The 23725-nt window shown below is 36.0% G+C and overlaps 1 protein-coding gene and 1 non-coding gene across 3 annotated transcripts; both read right to left on the bottom strand.

Moving 5' to 3' along the window:
• Positions 1–698: 698 nt before the first annotated feature.
• LOC141712081 (uncharacterized) lies at positions 699–7246 on the bottom strand. Of its 2 annotated transcripts, XM_074514874.1 has the most exons (8): positions 7089–7245; positions 5237–5326; positions 4782–5063; positions 4552–4678; positions 4156–4476; positions 2315–2407; positions 1757–2215; positions 699–980 (listed from the first exon to the last, which is right to left on the bottom strand). In XM_074514874.1, exons 3-8 carry the CDS (start codon positions 4958–4960, stop codon positions 873–875), a joined length of 1287 nt encoding a protein of 428 aa, XP_074370975.1. In that variant the 5' UTR covers positions 4961–5063; positions 5237–5326; positions 7089–7245; the 3' UTR covers positions 699–872. The 2 variants fall into 2 exon arrangements, with proteins under 2 accessions (XP_074370975.1, XP_074370974.1); XM_074514873.1 differs by having other exon boundaries at positions 4782–5326; positions 7089–7246.
• A 3824-nt stretch (positions 7247–11070) lies between these two features.
• LOC141715915 (small nucleolar RNA R71) lies at positions 11071–11177 on the bottom strand. Its single transcript, XR_012572657.1, has one exon. It is a non-coding gene; the product is annotated as a small nucleolar RNA R71 (small nucleolar RNA).
• Positions 11178–23725: the final 12548 nt, after the last annotated feature.

Raw genomic sequence — 23725 nt, 5'->3', positions numbered from 1 at the left:
TGTAACTTTTCACGAGAAATAGAAAGTTTATCGGCTACTCTTTTTGACCGGAATATTGATACTTTTCATTTTGAAAAATTTAAAACGGTACGGTAGATATTTTTTGTTTTATTTATTTTTTGTTTAGAAACAAATTTTAGAAAATTTTATTAACCAATTTAATAATTATCAAAAACTTATATTATGTTTTGAATAATATAATAAAATAAATGTTAAATTTTCACATTAACTGAACGTGAATAATAACTATTAATATTCACTACAAGAAAAAAGGTTAAAAGCCACCGGTCCAAAATCAGTTGCTTTTAGCTATAAACGACCGAAATCGGTGGATTTTACTATAAAATCCACCGTCCCCTGTCGGTGGCTTTTAACCTGGTCGAAATTGTTTTCAGCGGTGGAATTTATATAAAAGCGACCGCTTTGTCAGTTGCTTTTATTCTATGTCAACTTTTCAGCTTTCCCTTCAATATTTTGGTGAGAATTTGAACCTCCCGCTCTTGATTTTCGTTAAAATTTAAAGTTCCCGGTTCTAGATTAAAGACACCAAAGTCGGTGGCTTTTATATGGTCAAATATTGCAACCAAAATGACCCTGCCATTTATTCTCAATTTTCTGGTCTCAATTTTCTAGAATTCTTACAAACAAAATCAAATTTAATAATAAAGGCTAAACAAGCTTAAATGAAAACAAGATAATAGTGCATCAAATCTTAATTACATTCATTCCCCACAAATTTGTTAAAAACTGTCACACAAATACCAAAATATTACATCAACATTTAGATAAATGTTCCATAGTTTACTTAAAAACACCAAGTACCAAAAGTGCACCAAGTACCAAAAGTAAGTGACTAAATGTTCAACTAAATACTACTCATACAGAGGACAATAAAACAGATCCGGGTTAAGGTCCCGCTCGTCGTCCATCTCCAGTAAAAGCCTGGTATGCTCCCCTGGAACCCTTTCTGGCATACCAGCCTACATAAACAAAACAAATTTAAATTCAGAATCTGCGCAGTTCCATCAAATTTAAGTTCAGAACTTTGCATCTATCTCATAACATGACAAGCATTCGATACATAACACAACAAAGTTACACGTTGAGTCCTCTCGAACCGCAGGAGATAGTATTTATGGATGGTTCATATAATACAACATTGTGCACTACATAAAAACCTTAGTTTTATACAACACAGATTCTCGAACAAAATATCAACAAAACAAAATCAACACAAACACTAACACATAAAAAAAATCACACCATCAATTCAGAAAAACAAAAAAATAAAACAAACAAAAAAGCAATCTTAGCAATGAGAAAATACCCTTTTAAATGCAAAGCTGATCCAAATAAGAATCCAGCAAAAAAAATTTAAAAATGTCAACAATTAAAAATGTGAACAAGAACCCTATATATACTACTATTGCGCCTCTCAGCAGGACTCAAATTAAAATTAATCCCAGATTTTCCTCGCTCCTCTTCTAATCCCAACAATTGAAATACCATACTTACAAACCAAAACAGATTGGAAATAATATTCTGCCTCCGACAAGAAAAGCCTACAAATGATGCAAGTTAACCCCTAAGCACAAACAGTTAAAACATGTATCCATAGTACATAACATCTTTCAGGTGAAGCTAATATAATTACCAAATTCAGCCGCAAGGAAATAAACATAGTTGTTTATTTTTTTAATTACGAAAAACATAGCTGTGAGTTTGGAAAGAATTAAATTGTATATATTTATATTACCTCCACGATAACTTTCTCAAAATTCTGCATCACTTGATCAATAATCTCAGTCCCAATTCGCACATATTGTTCCCATGATGCTTGTTGTACCGGATCAGTTTTGTCTGGAAAGGCTACAGTGGCTAATTTCTCTATCATTTCATTAACTTCTGCACGCGCCACTCGCTCGATGCCCTCCAAAGACTTGACTGTAGTGGACACCTCAGATAGAACCCTTCGAATAAGGGAGTATGCATCATCCAGAATGCTTGTTTGAGAGGCTTCCTGAGACATGTTTAATTTAGCTGTCTCGTCCGCTCCTACTAACTCCGATATTGAATTTCGAGGATACAACACGAGCCGAGTTTTCTTTGGCATTATGGCTTTTATAAGGAGAGCCAAGTCTCGCTTCCTTTGACTAGCCGGAGAGAGAGGTACCTCGGGGGCTGGTTGAGTGCTCATCATGGCCTCTAAAGATTCCTATCATACATTTTGTAACAAATAGACCAAACAATGAATAAAATATACAAAGATATTATTGATTCAATTCAATGAACTTGGATAAAGTTTGCCACATACCATTATCTTTTTAATTGTTGGCTCGTCAATGTTGTAGACATACTTAAAAAATTCCAGATCAGTTATAGGTGTCTCCAAGTTAGCATCCAACGCCTGTAGACACGTAGACATTATAAAAGGAGTAATAAAAATTATTAAATGCCACTTTATGTTCAAGTAATGGTTGCAATGGAATAACTTATATGCCTATTATATAAACTATGCATTTTAAAGAATTAAAGTAAAATGTATTGGAATTTAGCATAGCTGCATAGGCTGTTTGTTTATGCGGCTCCCAACAAGGTACAATTTGAGTGTTTGTCTATTACGAGATGGAAGACTGGAACTCTCCTAAGTTTCTGATTTCATAGGTGATGAATACATAGTTGGCTGGTCTATAACAATATCAGTTGCAATTTAGTAAAAAAACACTATTTTTAATATCAAAATTTAGTTTAATTATTGATCTAAACTATAAATCTCTGTAAACTATGCAAAATTCATGCAGTACCTGACAGAGAAACCTAGGTTTTAAATTCTAACTAGTTAAGAGTTCTTTTCACAGTATCAATTATCAGAACATCAACTTTAGCATAGTAAACATCTGTGTACGTAACTAACTAACAGTTCCTTTTTTATCGTGATTATCAAAATGTTTTTATAACTTGTGTTTTGTAAATTAAGGATGTGGGTAACAAATATCGTAATGCTTACAAAAAAAATTAACAAATATCTTAAAAATTGTCTCACCTAGTCCTAAATAAGAATACACCTAATAATCTATTCATCCAACAAAATTAAATTTTATAATAAATAAAAGTTGGCTTTAATTTAGCCAAAAAATAGTTAGCTTTAATCTTAAATTATCGACATAATATTAATACGGAAAAAAATATATTATCAATTCCTTGCTATACTAGTAATTACAGATCAATGAGAGTATCAATTAGATATCATCTCAAATCTACACAAGCAAGCTATAACTATACATATACAAAAAACAACAATCTAGACAAGTAGGTTATGAATTTTGAAAGTATTAGCTCTCTTGGCTGGAAAAAAAAATTAAAAGAGGGTACTCTGAATTTATCATATAACAGGAGACTGCAAATGTGCCAGAAAAAAGAAATTTGCAGTTACTGATTCTCTATCCAGAATGTACGAGATGGTACAAAAAATGTTATTTTTCATGGGGGTATGAATTATTCATGGACAGTGTATCACGTAAGATGAAGCATCCATCCATAACTATAAGTATAATGACACTCAATCCAACACTGACACGAGTTGGTCAACTATGTAGTTTTCCTTTGAATTGCCTACAAATGCTAGAACTCACAGAAATGTATTAGTTCAGTTCAATAACTGTTTGTTATGTCGGTCAAGTCATTGCTAACTTTAACTCAGAGTTGGTGACTATTATAGTAAGCTTATAAAGTATTCTATAAATACCAACATTTCTGTTCCGGTCCTTACAAAGTATACATGTTTATTTAAAAATGAATCCTAACAGAGGTGCTATCGGATGAGAACTCTTAGGCCTGATCCTTGTTATTCCAAGAGTCCTATATACGATAAGTTTTGACTTCTCTAAACCTAGTTCCTACAACAAAGGCAACATTTCACAGAATATGCTTGTATTACAGATACACCTAATGTAAAGCTCACAGATAATATATGGTAATAAATGCACTTGTAATGTTCTTTCTCATTCAGTTAATTCCAGACTCCAGAGTACAGACCTAATGCAACAACAATGTTTCAACAATATCTCCAAATCATCTCTGAACAGAACATATCAGAACACATGTACGTATAAATTGCACAACTATAAATTCATAACAGAAGGGATAAGAATGTACCCATCTTCTCACACAAAAAGGAACAGCCCCACTTTTGTTATTGAAGTCCAGCTTGGCCCGATTTTGTCTCCCTATATCTGAAGCCTTCTTAAATTTTTCTGTCTCCCAATGATTAATGATGCTTTCCCATGCACCCTCGTTAAAATAATGTGGCTTTACCATAAGTCTGGTTGCATGAGTGTATCCTAGACTAATGGCTAGTTTCACTCTCTCATCCGCTCGACTCTTCTCCTTGCTAAGAAGTTGCTTCCAGTTATTTTGAATATGAGCTTTAACATATCTGTCTCCTTCTTCATCTGTACATTCATAGTTGTAATAAACCTGCCAAACAAAATACATACAATTCTTAGCATAAATTCCAGTGGTAAATGTACCAACTCATAAGTACTTCAATACCCTGTAATCAATTGCACAACTGTCCAGAAAAGCTTCTCTCATTTTTCCACTTGTATTTATGGTATCTTTGTCCCAAAGACTTCGAACTATAGCCAATAGAGTCTTTTTATAATGAGCCTTTTTGATACTGTAATAGTTTAGATACACAAACGTTCAAGGTTTGGAAAAGAAAAGAATTAAAAAAATAAGACTATAACAATTCTAACAAAATAAATATCAAGTTATATTACCATCCGTCGACAAAGTGAACAGTCCCAAGTTTAACCCCGTTTATCGGTCTCCTATGAAAATCGCCTTGTGAAGCTATCCGCTGAAGACGTTCAACTATAATTGCTATATCTTCCTCCCTATCGTCAACTCTGCCACCATTTTCAATATCCATGGCATCATCTCCATCACCTCTTCCCATAGCTCCTCCCCTTCCCCTGTCTCCTCCATCACTTCTACCTCTGTCCCGTCCCTTTCCCCTTCCCCTTCCGCCACTGCTAGTACCCCTTCCCCCACTGCTAGTACTTGCGCCATCCAATGCCATGAGAACCAAAAATACAATCAACAACCAAATATGACTCCCAATATGTTACAAAAATAAACCAAATTTACAAAAATAAACCAAATTTTCTGTCAAATTGGTATAAACCAAGTTTTAGGTCAAACAAAATATGTAAATATTTCTCAAGATACTTACTCTTATTTCAGTATTTTCTCGCGCTTGAGCGTGGTTGAACAAGTAACACAATGAAAGTGTGCGTACCATAAACTGAATCTTGTGGACAAACTGGAATATGGATATAAAAAATTATAACAAATAAAACTAAAACAAAGGATTTCAATCAAAAAACTCAGGAATGGCAGTCAAAAGATAAGCATCATTAATCACTTAATCAAAACTATAGCTCCTTGAGTAGATTTTTCCTTCTGCCAGTATATATCAAAACTATATCATAGTAAATCACAAAACAAATAACAGAGAAAATAACTAAAATATAACAAAAAGAAAAAACTCAATCAAAAAACTCAAGAATGGCAGTCAAATCCAACTATAGAAAAACTAACAATACACATGGATCAACTTCCCATGGTAATAGGTAAGAATTACACAGTCCCTAAGACTCAATCCACGCCCCAAGTTCTTTAAACAATGTCTGTAGAGTCTAATTATGGCAAAAACAAAGTCATCCACTAAATCTGAGAAAGCTGTATGATAACACTTATTGTGTCCTTTATATACCTACATAATAAAAAGTATCAGGACAAAGTTTAAAGCAGAAAGTTGGCAATGGCATGTCTAAATAGTATCAGGACAACCTTTTACCCACAAATGCAAAACCTAATATCCAAGAAAAGACAAAAGCATAATTACTTGCATACATGGATTTTAGCATTAATGGTTTTAGCTTTATGCCTTTACCATCTTGATATTTAGCAGTCATTTGAGATGGCAGAACTTTTTCCCCACCCACCATTCCACCACTATCATTACACATCACAGATCATATATCACGTACTATAAACCATTTAATCTCTAGTAGAAACCATGGTAAACTTTATATAATCTTCACAAAGCTTCAAAAATCCACTTAATAAACATAGAAATTCATCAAATATTCAAACAAGATTCACAATAAAAGTATAGCCTATAATACACTAAATACAAAGTAAAACCTTAATAGCATTAAAAAACTTATTATGTTCATGTACCATGTCTCAAAACAACATATTATGTCATTGACACTAAAAATTTATTAATGAGTATCAAGTTTCAACACCAGAAGCATACACAAATTACCTTATAATATATAAGCACACATTTACAAACATATGCACCATCAGAGATTTTAACAATAACTAAACTTTAAATACTTTAAATTATATGACTTTACACCATAATGATGGAACTTATTTATAACAAACACTTCTAATCAACTTAATAAACACATAAAACACAGCCACTCTATACATAAACTGGAAGGGCCTGCAAATTTCGGAAACATGGAAAGCAGAGATCGGGGTTGTTTTAAAGACCACTACAAAATGAAATTATAATATTATATATAAAAATTGTACTCCCAAGCTTCACGAGCGAACAAGAAAAATATTCTTGTGAGTTGTGACCACCTAGATGCAGACAATACTGATTACAAAATTTAAAAAACTTAAACATAATGTGTTACCCAACTCCCAAAGAGGTAAAAAATTTGGCTTAGTATTTAACAATATTTAACAAAAAATTGTACAAGAACGTGAATATATTATAAAACAATATTATAAAACAATATTATAACACCCTAATCCCCAAATCTCAATCCTAATCTCAAAACCCTTATCCCCAAATCTCAAAACCCTAATCTCAAAAACTCAAACCCTTAATCTATAAATCTCAAAAACCCTAATCCCCAAATCTTAAATACTAACTGAGATTTCAAGAGAGAGAAGAAAGATTTTAGTCAAAATCTTTCAAGACAGAAGAAATCGATATTAAAATCAGTTAGTTATACAAGATGAAGCGAAAATCGATACAAGAAGAAGAAGAGGCTAACCTGTTTATTTCTAACCCGAGAGTACAGAGAGGTGGGAGCATCAATTTTCGCCGGATACAGTCGACCCGCCATTGCTTAGCCGAGAGAAAGATGAGATATTGGTGGAGAGAGAAAACAGTAAAAAGAAAGAAAAATAAATGTGAGTCGGTGTATACATGTACCTAGTAATTTTAAAATCGACCGATTGTAGTCGTTTTTATTAATATAATTTCGACCCATACCGGTCGTTTTTAGTTTACTGTATTTGTCCAGTTCCAGTAGCTTCTGCCTCATTTTCCCCCTCAAACTTGAACTCCCAAACACATTATATAAATTGCATAAAAAATAGATAAAAAAAGATCAAATTGAATATTACATTAACATGACTCAAATAATTGTGATACATAAATTCGACAATTTCAAATTTAATACAATAAAATAATTAATCATCATCATCATCTTCGTTATCGTCATCACTTTTATTTTGTTCGTCATCACTCATGTCTTGGTCATTTTGTTGTTCAATATCTTCATGTATAGAGTAGTCATCTTCAAAACTTCTAAAATCAATAAAAAAATTTGAAGGATCACGAATAACCACTCTTTCAACTTGTGATGATGAAGCATTTGACACATCATTTTGAAAAACATCTTCATCAAATATATCCTCTTCGGTTGATGAAAAAAATTCATTAACTTGTCGACTCTTTGTGGTGAGAATTGTGTACCATGAAAACTTTGCATTTGTAATACTTGGTGCATAATACACTTGATGAGCTTGACTAGCTAATACGAACACATCTTCGGCATTCAACTTTGATTTGATATCAACCGTTGCAATTCAGTTTCTATCCACTTTGACGTGTGTTGTGTGATCAAACCAATGACATTTAAATAAGATAACATGATGATTATTGTAGTAGTAGAGGTCAAGTACTTCTTGGAGTCGTCCGTAATAATTTCCAAAACTTTCTTTGTAAGAACTTCCTAAAAATCAAACATAGGAAAATTAAATACAAATGATACAAAATCGGTATAATTTCTCTTTTAGTAGCTTCTTTAATCTCTTACCAATGACAAGTACACCGGAATTGGGAGAAGTACGTTCACTAGGATTTCCGCAATCAAATTTATAACCATTACACTTGCAACCTTTGTAAGATTCCACTTCATGTGATGGCCCTCTTATTAGGTCCTTGAATTTGTTTTTAAGTTCAGTGTCATCTTTTACCTAAATTATTTTATAAATGAAGCATATGGATAAGTATAAGAGTACTAAGATAATGTCACAAAAATACACACTTACACATTTATATATTTATAAACGTACCCTTCTTTCAAACCAACCCGCGAATAGTTCTTTTTGCTTCCCTTCCTTTTGTGCATCATTAAAATCCGGGTGATGCCGACGTACCAGGCTTTGAAACTCCCTATAATTTAAGAATTTATTAAATTACAATTTACTAAATTTAAATTTGTTAAATCTAAATAAATAAAAGTAAGGAATAATATAATACCGTAAGTACTGTGCAACCTCCGGTGAATTGATAAGGACATAGTATTTCACTAGTCTATGTTCAGCACTACTCAAAAGTCTACGCCCATTACGTAGTATAGGTTGTGTAGGATACCTATAAACCTCCAACAAACTCGGATCAAGAAACCTTCTAGGAACCTCATTTCGACGAAGTCGATTATGTGCTGTTTCAGCTTTGGATTCAAAATACAACTCACAAAAGTGTACAGCTTCCTCCTCAATATAGCGCTCTGCCATTGAACCTTCTGCTCGTGCTTTATTTTTAACTTTCAATTTCAAGCCGTGCAAGTATCTTTCAATAAAATACATCCATCGATGATTAGATGGGCCTCCCAGCTTACACTCAGTAGCCAAATGTAGAGGCAAATTGATAAGTGGCCTTTTATACCACTTAGAACATCTTAAAATGGCTTGAATTGGTGCCTTGAAATCAAGTATTTTGTGTATTTGATGCGTTTTTCTAGTGTTTATGCATTTCAGGGTATTAGTTGCATTTCGGAGGAGTAATCATCAAGAATAAGCCTTGGCATGTGTTCACCATTGCGAGAGGAAAGAAAGGGGCAGATTACGGCAAAGAAACGGAGCAAACTCAGGATTTTTCCAGTAGGGTCCTGAGCGCCCGCTCAGCAATGCTGAGCGGCCACGCAGAAAGCTGAGCGCCCGCTCAGCTATGCTGAGCGGCCGCGCAGGGTCGGGAAATTTGATAATTTATTTTAGACTTCTACTTCTGTTTGGCTTCCAACTTCTATATAATATGAGTTTTATGGGACTAGTATATAAGTAGATTTCGAGACGTTTTCACGAGAGAGGATCGTGGTATTAAGCGAGGAGCGAAGGAGATAAGGAAGAAGACCGTTTTAGCACACAGCAACGAAGAGGAAGCATATTTTCTTGTGATTCTTGTTTCGTTGTAACGTTGGATGCTAGTTTTCTTACTTTGAACCTATTTACTCTTGTGACGTACTCTGATTTAATATAATTAGTTTAGTTATTATTTTCTTGTGTTTGTTTATCATGATATCATATGAATCCATGATGACGATGAGTGCTATTATGGGCTAATCGTGATCATGGGGTTGCAACGGATTTACTATGGAATTCTTTAGTTAATTGTTTAATACTTTAGTGTGTGATGATTGTATGCTATCTAGTATTGGTTGTGCGTATTCGTCTTATGTGCGTCGCGAACATATAAGATAGGGTGTTAATCTCTTGTGAAGCGACGGTGGATCTTGAGATTTAGAACTTGCCATGCTAGCATAGGTTCATGTATGATGTGCATGATTAGTGGGTAACTCTAACAGTTTTATTCGCCCTGTGTAATCAAAAGGAATAACTTGTGCTTAAATCGTTGTGTTGTCAATTTCTATAGACATATAGGAACTCAGCATAATTGATGACTATTCAACTTCTATCTTAATTGTGGATGTTTGGTCGAATGGTATTAGTATAATGAAAGTTGGCTTTTATCAGTTTCGTGTTATTCGATTAATATCATCACTGTCACATGCTAAAGGTAATAACAATAACTATTGGAGGAAGTAGTAATGAAGTTGTGATCTCATGAGTATTTCAATATTGTTAATTAAGTGATAAATTAAGTAATTAATTGTAGTTAATATTTAGTCAACAATTCTAAGTGTTAGTGTCTTAACATTGAGAAGTAATCATACATTGGTGTGTGAGTTTAATTAAACAATAATTAGTCTGAGTCTCTGTGGGAACGAACTAGAAAGTATTCTATATTACTTGCGAACGCGTATACTTGCGTGAATATTAGCGTGTGTTTTCGCCTTAACAAGTTTTTGGCGCCGCTGCCGGGGACTCGGCGTATTTGTTTAGTTTATGTACTTACCATCATTGGTCATTAGGACTCAGTGATTAGGACGTAGTTGTTACTTATTATTTCCGGTTGTGTTTCAGGTACTTTAGCGAGCGTTTATACAAACTCGTTCTCGTACTCGCAAGAGGACTTTAGATACAGCTGAGGAGACAGACGAAGTTCTTGATATTCCGGAGAAGTTAGATTTTGAAGATTCGGATTCAGGAACTGAGCGGAAAGAACCAGTAAACATGGGTGATCGTATTGTTCAGGCTGATCCAGCTCTTATGGACTTTTCTCGGCCAAAAATTGATGACATTCAGTCAAGCATTCTTCATCCCGCTATTCAAGCTAACACCTTTGAAATCAAGCCGGGCACTATTCAGATGGTGCAGAATTCTGTTTTTTTTGGAGGAGCTGCGACTGAAGACCCCAACATGCACATAAAGAATTTTGTCGAGATTTGCAGCACTTTTAAGTATAATGGCGTGACTGATGAGGCTATCAAGCTGAGGCTTTTCCCATTCTCACTGAGGGACAAAGCTAAGGACTGGTTACATTCTGAACCAGCTGGGTCCATCACTACTTGGCAAGATCTTGCGCAAAAGTTTATGGTGAAGTTTTATCCGATGGCAAAGACTGCTGCCATGAGGAGTGCTCTTACTCAGTTTGCGCAGCAACCTACAGAATCTATGTGCGAAGCTTGGGAACGCTACAAGGAAATGTTGAGGAAGTGTCCACATCATGGAATGCCCGATTAGATGGTGATCACTGGTTTCTATAATGATTTGGGGGCCCAATCTCGGCCCATGCTCGATGCAGCAGCTGGAGGCGCCTTATGGGCTAAAAGCTATACTGAGGCTTATAATCTTATCAAGACCATGGCTGCAAATGAGCATCAAAACCCAACTCAGAGGATGATGCCTGGGAAGGTAGCAGGTATTCTGGAAGTCGATGCAGCCACCGCTATTGCAGCGCAGCTTCAAGCGCTGTCAATGAAGGTTGATTCTCTGGCTACATATGGAGTTAATCAAATAGCTATGGTTTGTGAGCTTTGTGCAGGTTCTCATGCTACAGATCAGTGTTCTCTTGTCAATGAATTTGTTCAGTATGTGAATAATTATCAGCGAAAACAGCAGCCTGTGCCAGCTACTTATCATCCTAATAACAGAAATCATCCATATTTCAGCTGGGGTAATAATCAGAATGCTATTCATCCATCATATCAGCAAGGTGTGAGTAAATAGTTTAATCCACCTGGATTCCAGCAAACACAGCAGTATGCTCAAAGGCAATCATATTCTCAACAAGGAAGTGCAGCTGCACCTACTAGTGCGGATTTTGAGGAACTTAAGCTGTTATGCAAGAGTTAGGCGGTTTCGATCAAGACCTTGGAAAATCAAATCGGTCAAATAGCCAATGCAGTGCTCAATCGTCAACCTGGCACTCTTCTCAATGACACGGAAGTACCAGGAAGGAAGGAAGCTAAAGAGCAAGTCAAGGCTATTACCTTAAGGTCTGGAAAAGTTGCTGATGCTGAAAAGGCAAAAGAAGGAGAAGCTGAAATTAGAGATGAAGAAGCTAAGCCAAAGGAGAAAGCGGCGGAACCAAGGAAGACTACTGTTGAACACACTATGCCTGAGGGTAATACAGGGGAGAAACAGCTCTATCCTCCACCACCTTTTCCTAAGAGATTGCAGTAACAAAAGCTGGATAGACAGTTCGGTAAGTTTCTGGAGGTGTTCAAGAAACTTCACATCAATATACCTTTCGCTGAGGCTCTGGAGCAAATGCCTAGTTATGCTAAGTTTATGAAGAGTATTCTTTCAAGGAAGGTGAAACTGGATGACCTTGAGACCGTTGCTCTCACGGAAGAATGCAGCGCTGTTCTGCACCAAAAGTTACCTCCAAAGCTGAAAGATCCAGGTAGCTTCACCATTCCTTGCACCATTGGCAAGTTGACTTTTGACAAGTGCCTTTGTGATTTGGGAGCAAGCATCAATCTGATGCCGTTGTCTATCTTTAAAAAGTTGGATTTGCCTGATCCAAAACCCACATACATGTCTCTATAATTGGCTGATCATTCTATTACTTACCCAAGGGGCATAGTGGAGGATGTGCTAGTCAAGGTGGATAAGCTCTTCTTTCCTGCAGATTTTGTTATTCTGGATTTTGAGGAAGATAAGAAGATTCCCATAATCTTGGGAAGACCTTTATTGGCTACTGGCCGTACCTTAATAGATGTGCAGAAAGGTGAACTTACGATGCGGGTACAAGATCAGGATGTGACCTTCAACGTATTCAAGGCAATGAAATTCCCTACAGAAGATGAGGAGTGCTTAAAAGTGGATGCGATTGATTCTGCGGTTATTTCGGAACTCGATCGTATGCTAATGTCTGATGCATTGGAAAAGGCCTTAGTGGGGGATTTTGACAGTGATGATGAAGATGGCAATGAGCAATTGCAATATCTGAATGCTTCTCCCTGGAAGCGAAAACTGGACATGCCGTTTGAATCTCTTGGTGCTTCTGACCTCAAGAATTGTTAGGTCCCAATGTGTTTGTAGAAGGGGGGGTTGAATACAAACAGTACCGAATAATCGAATAAATGCGGAATAAAAATGTGAAACAAAATTCAAGTTAAATAAAAATATTACTAAACTTGAAAGGTGTTACAACAACTGTATCGATTACAAGGAATTAATCTCAAATTAATTATCACAAATCTAGAATAAATTCGACATGAACTTTTTCTATTTTTTGTAATAATTAGAATCAAATGCTAAACACAATTTAAGATTAAGTTCTAGGGATTTTGATCCGCTAGATTGTTACACAAGAACAAGAGAATGATTTCTAGTTGATTGGATTTAACTTTGCAATCTAGAAATTGATCTTGAATTAAGCAGATAAAAAAATTGAATGTTTCAGAGGCGGCTGCCTTTTCTTTCTGTTTGTTCTTGGCTTCTATTTTTCTGGATGATTGAGTTGCTGCTTCTCTGCTTCTTTTTAATCAACAACCGAATAGAATTGAACTGGCATGACAATCCTATAGCTGGCAAGACTTTCGGTAGGACAATGGATTGAACTAGCAAGACAATCTGAATGAACTAGCATGACAATCAGAATGAACTAGCAAGACAATCCTCCTCCTAGTGTAACTTTCGGTGAGACTATTGAAAATGGCCTTGCATGACAATCGGTATGACAATCCTGATTGTCATGCTAGTTCATTTTCAATTGTCTTGCTGATTTAATGCAGATTTTAATCCAATTAAAATTCTGAAAATCATTAATATTAATTCAGAATTAATTAATCAATTAATTCAATTAATCAATAAATTAATCTTTGCAGATATAATTTATTTTCTTAATTAAATTATATGACTTAATTAATTAATAGAGAATTAAAACCAATCTTAAGCAGCAACCATTCTTCTGAAAATCTTCTGATAATCACAGTCAATTATGAATCAATTCCACCACTTCAACGTTGACACTCGATGTACTGTCTGGTTCATGAGTGACTAACTTCCGCGACGTTTCTTCATGTCTTGACTTTGACACTTTGATTTTCTTCAGATTAAATCCTTGTAATTAATTGATACCCTGACGAGATCTCTGTCACTTGATTAAATCCACGATCTTGATTTATATCACTGAGGCATGATCAACTTCTTGAACTTCTTCCAGTGAATTAACTCCTCAAGTCTGTAGATGAACCTTGTTTCTGAATCCTTTGACAGATATTACTTTGCGAGATCTCTCTGAAGGTAGATCCACTATTTACTTATTACATTCTTATTTGAGTTGAGTTGAATCCTCGAATATACAAATAGGCTATGACATATTACTTACAATCTCCCCCTATTTGTTTGTTAGACAATAACACACAAATACCTAGAGGATAACTCAACTAACAAATAAGAAAAAGATATAAAAAGAAATGCAAAGTAAATATCAGAAAAGTTCTGGATAATATTTAACCTTTTCCAGATTCCAAGTAGATGTTCCTCTAGACTGAACATATCTTCAAGTAGTTTCATCTTCTTCTGTACAACCACATTTCCTGTTGAGAAGCACATATCTCTCTTGCTTCTCCCCCTATGAGAATCAACTGATTAAAGAAGATCACCTTCGTTTACCACCTCTCCCGTACAATAGGATCCACAGATAAAAACCAATGGTACTCCCCTTTTGAAAACAGCTTCTTCCCTTACTAGAAAATCACCTTGTGTTTACCACCTCTCCCGTACAATAGGATCCGTAGTTACAAACAACAATGGTGTGGTGTAGTGTACATATGATCTTTTTCTTCCTCCCTGCTATTTCTCCCCCTTAGTTGAGGAATCCTCCAAACTATTACTTAAGCTTTTATCTCCCCCTTAAAAAAGGAATGTATGCCGTCGTCTGAAGAAGTTCTCATATTTCACTTGGTTGGAAAAGAAATAACAAGAAGTTTCTCTTTCTTCCTCACTGTGAGTGTGTGATTCTGTTTAGTGTACCTCACATGTGTTTCACTCTTCTCTCCACTCGTGTTTACACTCATTCTCACAAGTGTATCACTCTTCTCTCATAACTCCAACATTCAGCTGTACCTGCAAGGAAAATCACCTTAGCCATCCTTAAGGAGGTCACAGGTGGTGCAATGGGAGTTCACAAATCCCCATCCTTGTTAAACTCGTCAGATGAATCTGAGTCATAATTTACAAGTTGCTAGTTTCCCTTTTAGGGTTCCAGATTTGAATTCTGGGAAGGTAAACAATGATCCAACGAATTTAGCATAAAGATCAAAGTTCCCTTCTCATGTCTGCGAAGACATTTCCTTGTGACTCATCAGGTAATATCTGAATCATTGTCAACAAGTTGCCAATCTGCGCCTATGTCAGATCCACTATCCGCAGATGCATCCAGGGGATTTAAGCCTGGGGAGGTAGACACTGACCACTGACATATGGCTTTTGGATCAGTATCCTCTCCTAACACCTGTAAAGGCAATTGGTCCACTAACGAACCTTGAACAATCGAATCTGACCTTAAAATGGTCGAAACTCTTGTTTCCGTCAACTCATCCTTTGTGTGTGTAACCTCTCCTTGTGCATCAAAAATTGTTTATGTTTGAAGTGGTGACACTACATCGGATACCTTGGCCGACAGGCAAAATTCAATAGACGCACCCTGTTGAGAGAATGAATCTAGTAACTGATTTAGTGCCTTTTCAGCCATTACATCTTTTTGAGAAGATGTATGGGGGCTAGCAGTTGTCTCGGTTTAAATACTACTCATCTATGTAGGAGACAGAGCTACTGGGTTGACTACAGAACCTTCCTTATGTGGTGCACTAAGGCACTATCTCCCTCACGCTCATTCATACTACATTTAGTGGTAAGAGAGTGTTGGTTGGTTCTGTTTTTGTGTTTGTCTTTACAGTCTGGGATAGACGTTGTGGGTTTTCAACCTCATGACTGTTAATGAAAGAAAGTCATTGGAGACTGAACCTGTGTCACAGAACATAGGGCAATATAGAGAGATAAAATGTACTTAAGATCTATAATGAATGAAAATTATACATTTAATCTTTTGAGAGAGATGATGTACAATAGTGATTTCAAAGGATTTTACAAGAAATAAGAAATCACTAATGTAGAAAGAAGTTTGATTTACTCCTAAAACTCACTGCACATATTAAACAATATGATTGTGCCTAGTGATTAGAGAGTTATAAATATGACGATTGCTTGAGCAGTACACTAGTTCATACCAACCTGAAGTGAGATTGTGAAGAAGAGATTGCATAGTCCAATAGATCTGCAAGTGCAAAGTCCATGAACTGAGGTGCATTGACTTCCTCTTTTGACTCACCAACAAGAGTACACTTGTACACATCTTACTAGAGTCCAATTCCAAGTGTAATGTGCAGCAGGTGCCTGATATGTCGTAATATTCTCAAGTCTCGTCACTGGTGCTATATGTTAGATGATGCTTCCTGATAATAACCTAGCACACTATACAAAATTTTCATTGATAATATATCCAGCTTGCAAACAGCCATATCCCTCAGATAAACCTTTGCTGTTATCTCCAAAGGTAACTAGGGGGCCAGCTTTCTCAATCCACATTTGATAGCAGGGCTCTATCTCCGGTCATATGTCTTGATGATCCACTGTCAAGAATCCACACTACCGATTACACCTGTATACTGCCCTGCACTTCAAATGGATTAGACCTTCTTCGGAACCCAAACTTGGTTGGGCCCGGCATACTTGTAGAATTGTCCTTTGTCAGGCAAAACAACATTTTTAATTTTAACGATCTCAACATTCTCAATGACTGAACATTTGACCTTGTAAATAGCCTTAGGCATAAATGTCTCCTTTCTAGCCTTAGAAGGACTAGCAGTCTTAGACCTATCATGCTTCTTGTTATTCACATGCTGACGAGGAGTAGTCTTATCATTAGACACATGCTTACCATTAAAATAAGCATACATCATATTAAAAGCACAAGACATACAATTAGCAATACTACATGCTCTATGAGAGTGATTAACAGCAGGCAATTTATGCATGGTAGACATGGCATTATTGTTATCCAACTCATGTGTGTCTGAGTTAATCTCAGTTGCTTTCACAACTTTGACTGGAACTTTCGACTCACATGACTTGGAAACAATCTTCTCATAAGCATGATCCTCAGCACGTATTTCTTCTTGAATAACAGAAGAGGTCGCATCAAATGGTTCAGCAATTGATGCTTTATAGAGGGGTTCATCAACACCCTTAAGCACATGTGGTACTTCCCTCCCTTTAGCACAGACATGAGGAGGGGAGTTTATGCCTAATTCTTCAATAGCAGCATTGTAATCATAACCTATTCCAGATGTTTGATTAACAGCTTGCTTACTGTAGAACTCTTTAGCCTTCGAACAAGAATTGAAGTAGGCTCTAACCTTAGTCTCAAGACCGGTGATCTTGTCTTTGAGAATAGTTTCGAGTTTTCTATAACAGTCAACTCTATTCTCTAGAAAAGATACCTGTTCTTTTAATTTGTCTTGATTAATGTGCACAAGTCTTAATTCATTGACCTCTTTCTCAAGGTCTGTGATCTGTAAACTTAACAGTTCATTATCACGACGTGCACAATCTAAGTTACCTCTTAGATGATAAACCATTTCAGCATCAGAAAGTTTTACCTCTATTCTTGACGATGAAGCTTTTCCATCAACAGCCATAAGAGCAAGATTTCCTTCTCCTTCATCTTCACTGTCAGTATCATCCCAGCTTCTTCCCTTTGCCAGATAAGCCCTTTCAGAGTTCTTTCTTACTTGCTTTGGCTTCCTACATTCTGTGGCAAAGTGTCCCAACTCATTGCAGTTATAGCATCTAATGGTGCTTCGATCAACCATCCCTGTTTTGTACCCACCACTGCTGGTGTTAGAGGATGAAGATCCACCTTTCTGGAATTTGTTGTAGTTGGACTTGTACTTAAGCTTGGGATTCCTCCTGAATCTGACATTAGAGAATCTCTTGACAATTTGGGCCATTGATTCATCTTCCAATTGCTCCAGCTCTTCCAAGGAATAAAAATCATCACTTGATTGATTTGTAGTAGGAGGATCATATTCTGCTACTAACTCATTTTCTTCACCCTTGGAAAACTGTACCATTCTTTCTAACTGTTGAGATTGTTGTTGTTGTTGACCTTCAGCTACAAGTGCAGTAGATTGCTGACCATTCTATCCTTCCCGTAGACTTCCTTCTGTTGAATCTGCTCCAACTCATAGGTTTTTAACACTCCATAGAGCCTGTCCAAAGAAATCTCACTCAGATCTCTAGCTTCTCTAATGGCAGTGATTCTATGTTCAAGATGAGCTGGCAGTGTTAAAAGAAACTTTTTGTTGACCTCCCTGATTGAATAATACTTTCCATTGATGTTTAGGTTGTTGATCAACGCATTGTACTTCTCAAACACTTCAGTAATTCCTTCTCCTGGATTTGATTTGAAATGTTCATATTCAGAGGTTAGGATTTCCAACTTGTTCTCCCTAACTTCCTCTGTGCCTTCATTAATTATCTCAATAGTTTCCCACATGTGTTTAGAATTTTTACAGTTCATCACATGTCTGTTCATCAAGGATCAAGGGAATCAATTAATATTAATTGAAGGCTGGCATCCAAGGAGGCTTCTTCCTTCTCAGCAGGAGTAAAATCTTCGGGCTCTTTTGGATAGGTTCTAGCTTTAGTAATCACCACACCATCTATTATTACCTCCGGTTCAATAACCATCGGAGTTTTTATACCCTTCTTTAACAAGCTTGAATATTTGGGATTTGCAACTTGTAAAAACAAGAGCATCTTCTTCTTCCACATAATATAATTCTCTTTATAAAATTGTGGAATTTTAACGGTTCCAACTTTATGTGAAGTCATTATGAATTTTTGAATGAATAAAAAATTCAAAGAGTTGAAAAATCACAAAAGTCTAGGATCTTGATTTGTTCGTTAATCAGAAGGCTCTGATACCAATTGTTAGGTCCCAATGTGTTTGTAGAAGGGGGGTTGAATACAAACAGTACCGAATAATCGAATAAATGCGGAATAAAAATATGAAACAAAATTCAAGTTAAATAAAAATATTATTAAACTTGAAAGGTGTTACAACAACTGTATCGATTACAAGGAATTAATCTCAAATTAATTATCACAAATCTAGAATAAATTCGACATGAACTTTTTCTATTTTTTGTAATAATTAGAATCAAATGCTAAACGCAATTTGAGATTAAGTTCTAGGGATTTTGATCCGCTAGATTGTTACACAAGAACAAGAGAATGATTTCTAGTTGATTGGATTTAACTTTGCAATCTAGAAATTGATCTTGAATTAAGCAGATAAAAAAATTGAATGTTTCAGAGGCGGCTGCCTTTTCTTTCTGTTTGTTCTTGGCTTCTATTTTTCTGGATGATTGAGTTGCTGCTTCTCTGCTTCTTTTTAATCAACAACCGAATAGAATTGAACTGGCATGATAATCCTATAGCTGGCAAGACTTTCGGTAGGACAATGGATTGAACTAGCAAGACAATCTGAATGAACTAGCATGACAATCAGAATGAACTAGCAAGACAATCCTCCTCCTAGTGTAACTTTCGGTGAGACTATTGAAAATGGCCTAGCATGACAATCGGTATGACAATCCTGATTGTCATGCTAGTTCATTTTCAATTGTCTTGCTGATTTAATGCATATTTTAATCCAATTAAAATTCTGAAAATCATTAATATTAATTCAGAATTAATTAATCAATTAATTCAATTAATCAATAAATTAATCTTTGCAGATATAATTTATTTTCTTAATTAAATTATATGACTTAATTAATTAATAGAGAATTAAAACCAATCTTAAGCAGCAACCATTCTTCTGAAAATCTTCTGATAATCACAGTCAATTATGAATCAATTCCACCACTTCAACGTTGACACTCGATGTACTGTCTGGTTCATGAGTGACTAACTTCCGTGACGTTTCTTCATGTCTTGACTTTGACACTTTGATTTTCTTCAGATTAAATCCTTGTAATTAATTGATACCATGACGAGATCTCTGTCACTTGATTAAATCCACGATCTTGATTTATATCACTGAGGTATGATCAACTTCTTGAACTTCTTCCAGTGAATTAACTCCTCAAGTCTGTAGATGAACCTTATTTCTGAATCCTTTGACAGATATTACTTTGCGAGATCTCTCTGACGGTAGATCCACTATTTACTTATTACATTCTTATTTGAGTTGAGTTGAATCCTCGAATATACAAATAGGCTATGACATATTACTTACAAGAATGCTGAAGGAAAGCTCAAACCATCAATAGAGGAAGCACCTACTTTGGAGCTCAAGCCATTACCTGAACACTTGAGGTATGCTTTTTTAGGAGATGCATCTACTTTACCTATTATTATTGCATCTGACCTTTCAGGTAGTGAGGAAGACAAGCTCTTAAGGATTTTGAGAGAATTCAAATCGGCTATTGGATGGACCATAGCAGATATCAAGGGGATCAGCCCTTCCTATTGTATGCATAAAATTCTGCTAGAAGAAGGTAGTAAGCCGACTGTTGAACCACAGCGCAGACTTAATCCTATCATGAAGGAGGTGGTGAAGAAAGAAATTCTGAAATGGCTAGATGCAGGCATCATTTATCCTATTTCTGACAGTTCTTGGGTTAGCCCCGTACAATGTGTACCTAAGAAAGGAGGTATCACCGTGGTGGCAAATGAGAAGAATGAGCTGATCCCCACTCAAACAGTTACAGGATGGAGAGTATTCATGGATTATCGAAAGTTGAACAAAGCCACGAGGAAGGATCACTTCCCTCTTCCATTCATTGATCAGATGCTTGACAGGTTGGCTGGTCATGAGTATTATTATCTTCTGGATGGCTATTCAGGGTATAATCAGATTTGTATTGCACCAGAAGATCAGGAAAAGACTACCTTCACTTGTCCATTTGGCACGTTTGCTTTTCGCAGAGTTTCGTTTGGGTTATGTGGCGCCCCGGCCACTTTTCAGAGATGTATGATGGCTATCTTCTATGACATGATTGGAAATAATGTCGAGGTGTTCATGGATGACTTCTCCGTCTTTGGACATTCGTATGATGAATGTTTGAATAATCTTCGTGCCGTACTCAAAAGGTGCGTGGAAACTAATTTGGTGCTCAATTGGGAGAAATGTCATTTTATGGTGCGTGAAGGCATTATTCTTGGGCATAAGGTCTCTAGCAAGGGTCTGGAGGTGGATAAGGCCAAGGTGGGAGTCATTGAAAATCTTCCACCACCTATTTCTGTGAAAGGAATCCGTAGTTTTCTTGGTCATGCGGGTTTTTATCGGCGATTCATCAAGGACTTTTCGAAGATATCCAAGCCGTCGTGCAATTTGCTTGAGAAAGATGTGCCTTTCAAATTTGATGATGAATGTTTGGCGGCATTCGAGACTCTCAAGAAGAGTTTAATCACTGCACCAGTTATTACAACACCAGATTGGACAGAGCCGTTTGAGATGATGTGTGATGCGAGCGATTATGCGGTAGGTGCAGTTCCGGGACAGCGCCAGAACAATCTCTTTCATGTGGTCTACTATGCGAGTAAGACCTTAAATGGGGCCCAAATGTAATAACCCCAATTTTTGGAAATTTTTAAAATCCTTATGAATAGTGATTTTGCAGATTATGCTGAATGAGAAAACTTTTCATGCCACATTATGTAGGGGTTCTGTTATTGATCTTCTGGGATATTATTAGTACTCTATGTGGTATATAAGTGTATGTAAAGATCGTCAGAATCCAATTCCGAATACTTTGATTTTTCCCGGAAATCCACTAGATACGGAAAGAATTGAGTATAAGGTAACAGGATAAAAAGGATTTAAATTAAAGGATTTAAATTAAAGGATTATAAGAGAGGATCATAAAAGGAATACAATATATTGAGAAAGGTTAAGGGAACCTAAGTAATAAGATCCCGGGTATGATCCCTCAAACGATAAACGAAAACGAAAGTTAAGCGAACCGTATAACAGATCAGCGGTCATTAGGCAAACAATTAGAAGCTAATCAAAGAGATTAGAGGGGATGATGTCATCCAACCAATGAGAAGAGGGCAAGAAAGGGATGATGAAATAGCAATGTGACATAAGCATGACATAAGGGGAAGGAGGTGTGGTTGGTTTTTAACTACACAATTTTCAAGGTTAATAAGGTAATTAACCAAAAATAAATCAAAAATAACCAACCAAAGAATCAAATCAAAGCAAAAACACAAAAAAATCTCTCTTTCTCCAAGCTTGCTCTCGGCTTTTCTTCTTTTTCAAAGAAGAAATTTCCAAAAATCAAGTTCCAAGCATTGTTAAATCACAAGGTAATTATCTAAGGTTCCTTGTACATAGATATGGATATGCTATAAGTTTAAGATCCTAATTCCTTCACAATCTCTTCCAATAAATCAAGGAAGAAGATGGTGAATAGTAACCTTCAAGAAATAACTTTAGTTTTCTTGAATTTTTATGAAAGATTAAGGTTATACAAGCAAGGATCAAGGTTCTTTAGGCATTCAAAGCTCTTGTGTTGTGTTAAGAAGCTTCAAGGAAGTTATAATCTCTTAACCAGGCTTTTTTATTGAATGTTAAGAGCATAATATGAGTATTCTAGTTCATGAGAGGCTTGATGGTTGTGTATGTAGAGATTAGTTGGTTTTGGGATGTTTTTGGAGTTGTAAATCTTGGTTGTTGATTAATGAACTTAAGTGTAGTTTAAATTCATGATAAAGAATAGTATAAATTGTTAATGTTGAGTTGTTGGGGCTGTTATGATAAATTATGGATGGAGTTTTGATTGGGTTGTGATTGTGGGTTGATTGTGAGATGATTTGGAGTGGTTTAAAATTGGGTCATCGCGTAAATATAGCCATCGTAATGCCCGATTTACCGTAGACTGTTTTTGTTCTTAACATCAGAACCCTTTAACTCACTGCTAGGTTTTGACCATTGCCATGTTTAGATAGTTCATGTTACGAGCTTCGTTTTGATATGTGGTTCGTTTGATTCCGATGAACGGTTTAGGAGAAACGGCCGTTTTAAGTAACGACGTTTCGCGAACGAACCCTTACCCCTCGCCTTACTTTGAAACCTTGGTAAAGGACCTTAAATGACTAATTGGAGTATGAAACATTTATGATAAGTGGATTAGGTAGTTGGTAAGACACTCGCGAAAGAATCGCCTTAAAACTCGTAATGGTTAATTTATTAAAAATGGTGGAGCCGAGGGTACTTGAGCGACTTAAGAGAATCAGTAAGTGCAAAACGAGCGTTAGAGTCTAATTCGGTTAAAGTATAGATTTACAAGTGACTTTGGTTTAATTCCAACTTACTTGTTGTTTATAGGTTACCAGACTCGTCCTGAGCCATTGTAACCCCCAGTCGCTCAGGCAAGTTTTCTACCCGTTATACTGTTGTTGTGATGTATATGTGTATATGCATGATCTTGCGATAAATGCATATTTGTTATTAGCAAATTCTTACGATATATTGTAGCATGTGATATGGTATATATGCATGCCTGTTTCATATTCTTGGATTATATATCCATTGGTTCAAATGCTTATTCGTTGCATAATACCTATGCTAGAGATAAGCGGTATTTGCGTATACCCTTAGTATATGGGATCAAAAGGTGAATTTTTTCTAAAACCGGGAGGCGAGGCTCCCGAGTATAATATATATTTATATATATATATATATTGA

This window comes from Apium graveolens, chromosome 3 (genome assembly GCF_009905375.1).
Source record: "Apium graveolens cultivar Ventura chromosome 3, ASM990537v1, whole genome shotgun sequence".
NCBI lineage: Eukaryota > Viridiplantae > Streptophyta > Magnoliopsida > Apiales > Apiaceae > Apium > Apium graveolens.
This window is presented reverse-complemented; position numbering and strand designations above follow the sequence as displayed.

What these genes read in the sequence shown, in the direction of transcription:
- LOC141712081 (XM_074514873.1), bottom strand. Translation starts at nt 5,083, where the DNA reads ATGGCATTGGATGGCGCAAGTACTAGCAGTGGGGGAAGGGGTACTAGC. An exon ending in GTTGTGCAATTGATTACAGG is followed by an intron (nt 4,477 to 4,551) that starts GTATTGAAGTAC and finishes TTTGTTTGGCAG; the next exon opens with GTTTATTACAACTATGAATG. An exon ending in CTTTTTGTGTGAGAAGATGG is followed by an intron (nt 2,408 to 4,155) that starts GTACATTCTTAT and finishes ACGTGTCTACAG; the next exon opens with GCGTTGGATGCTAACTTGGA.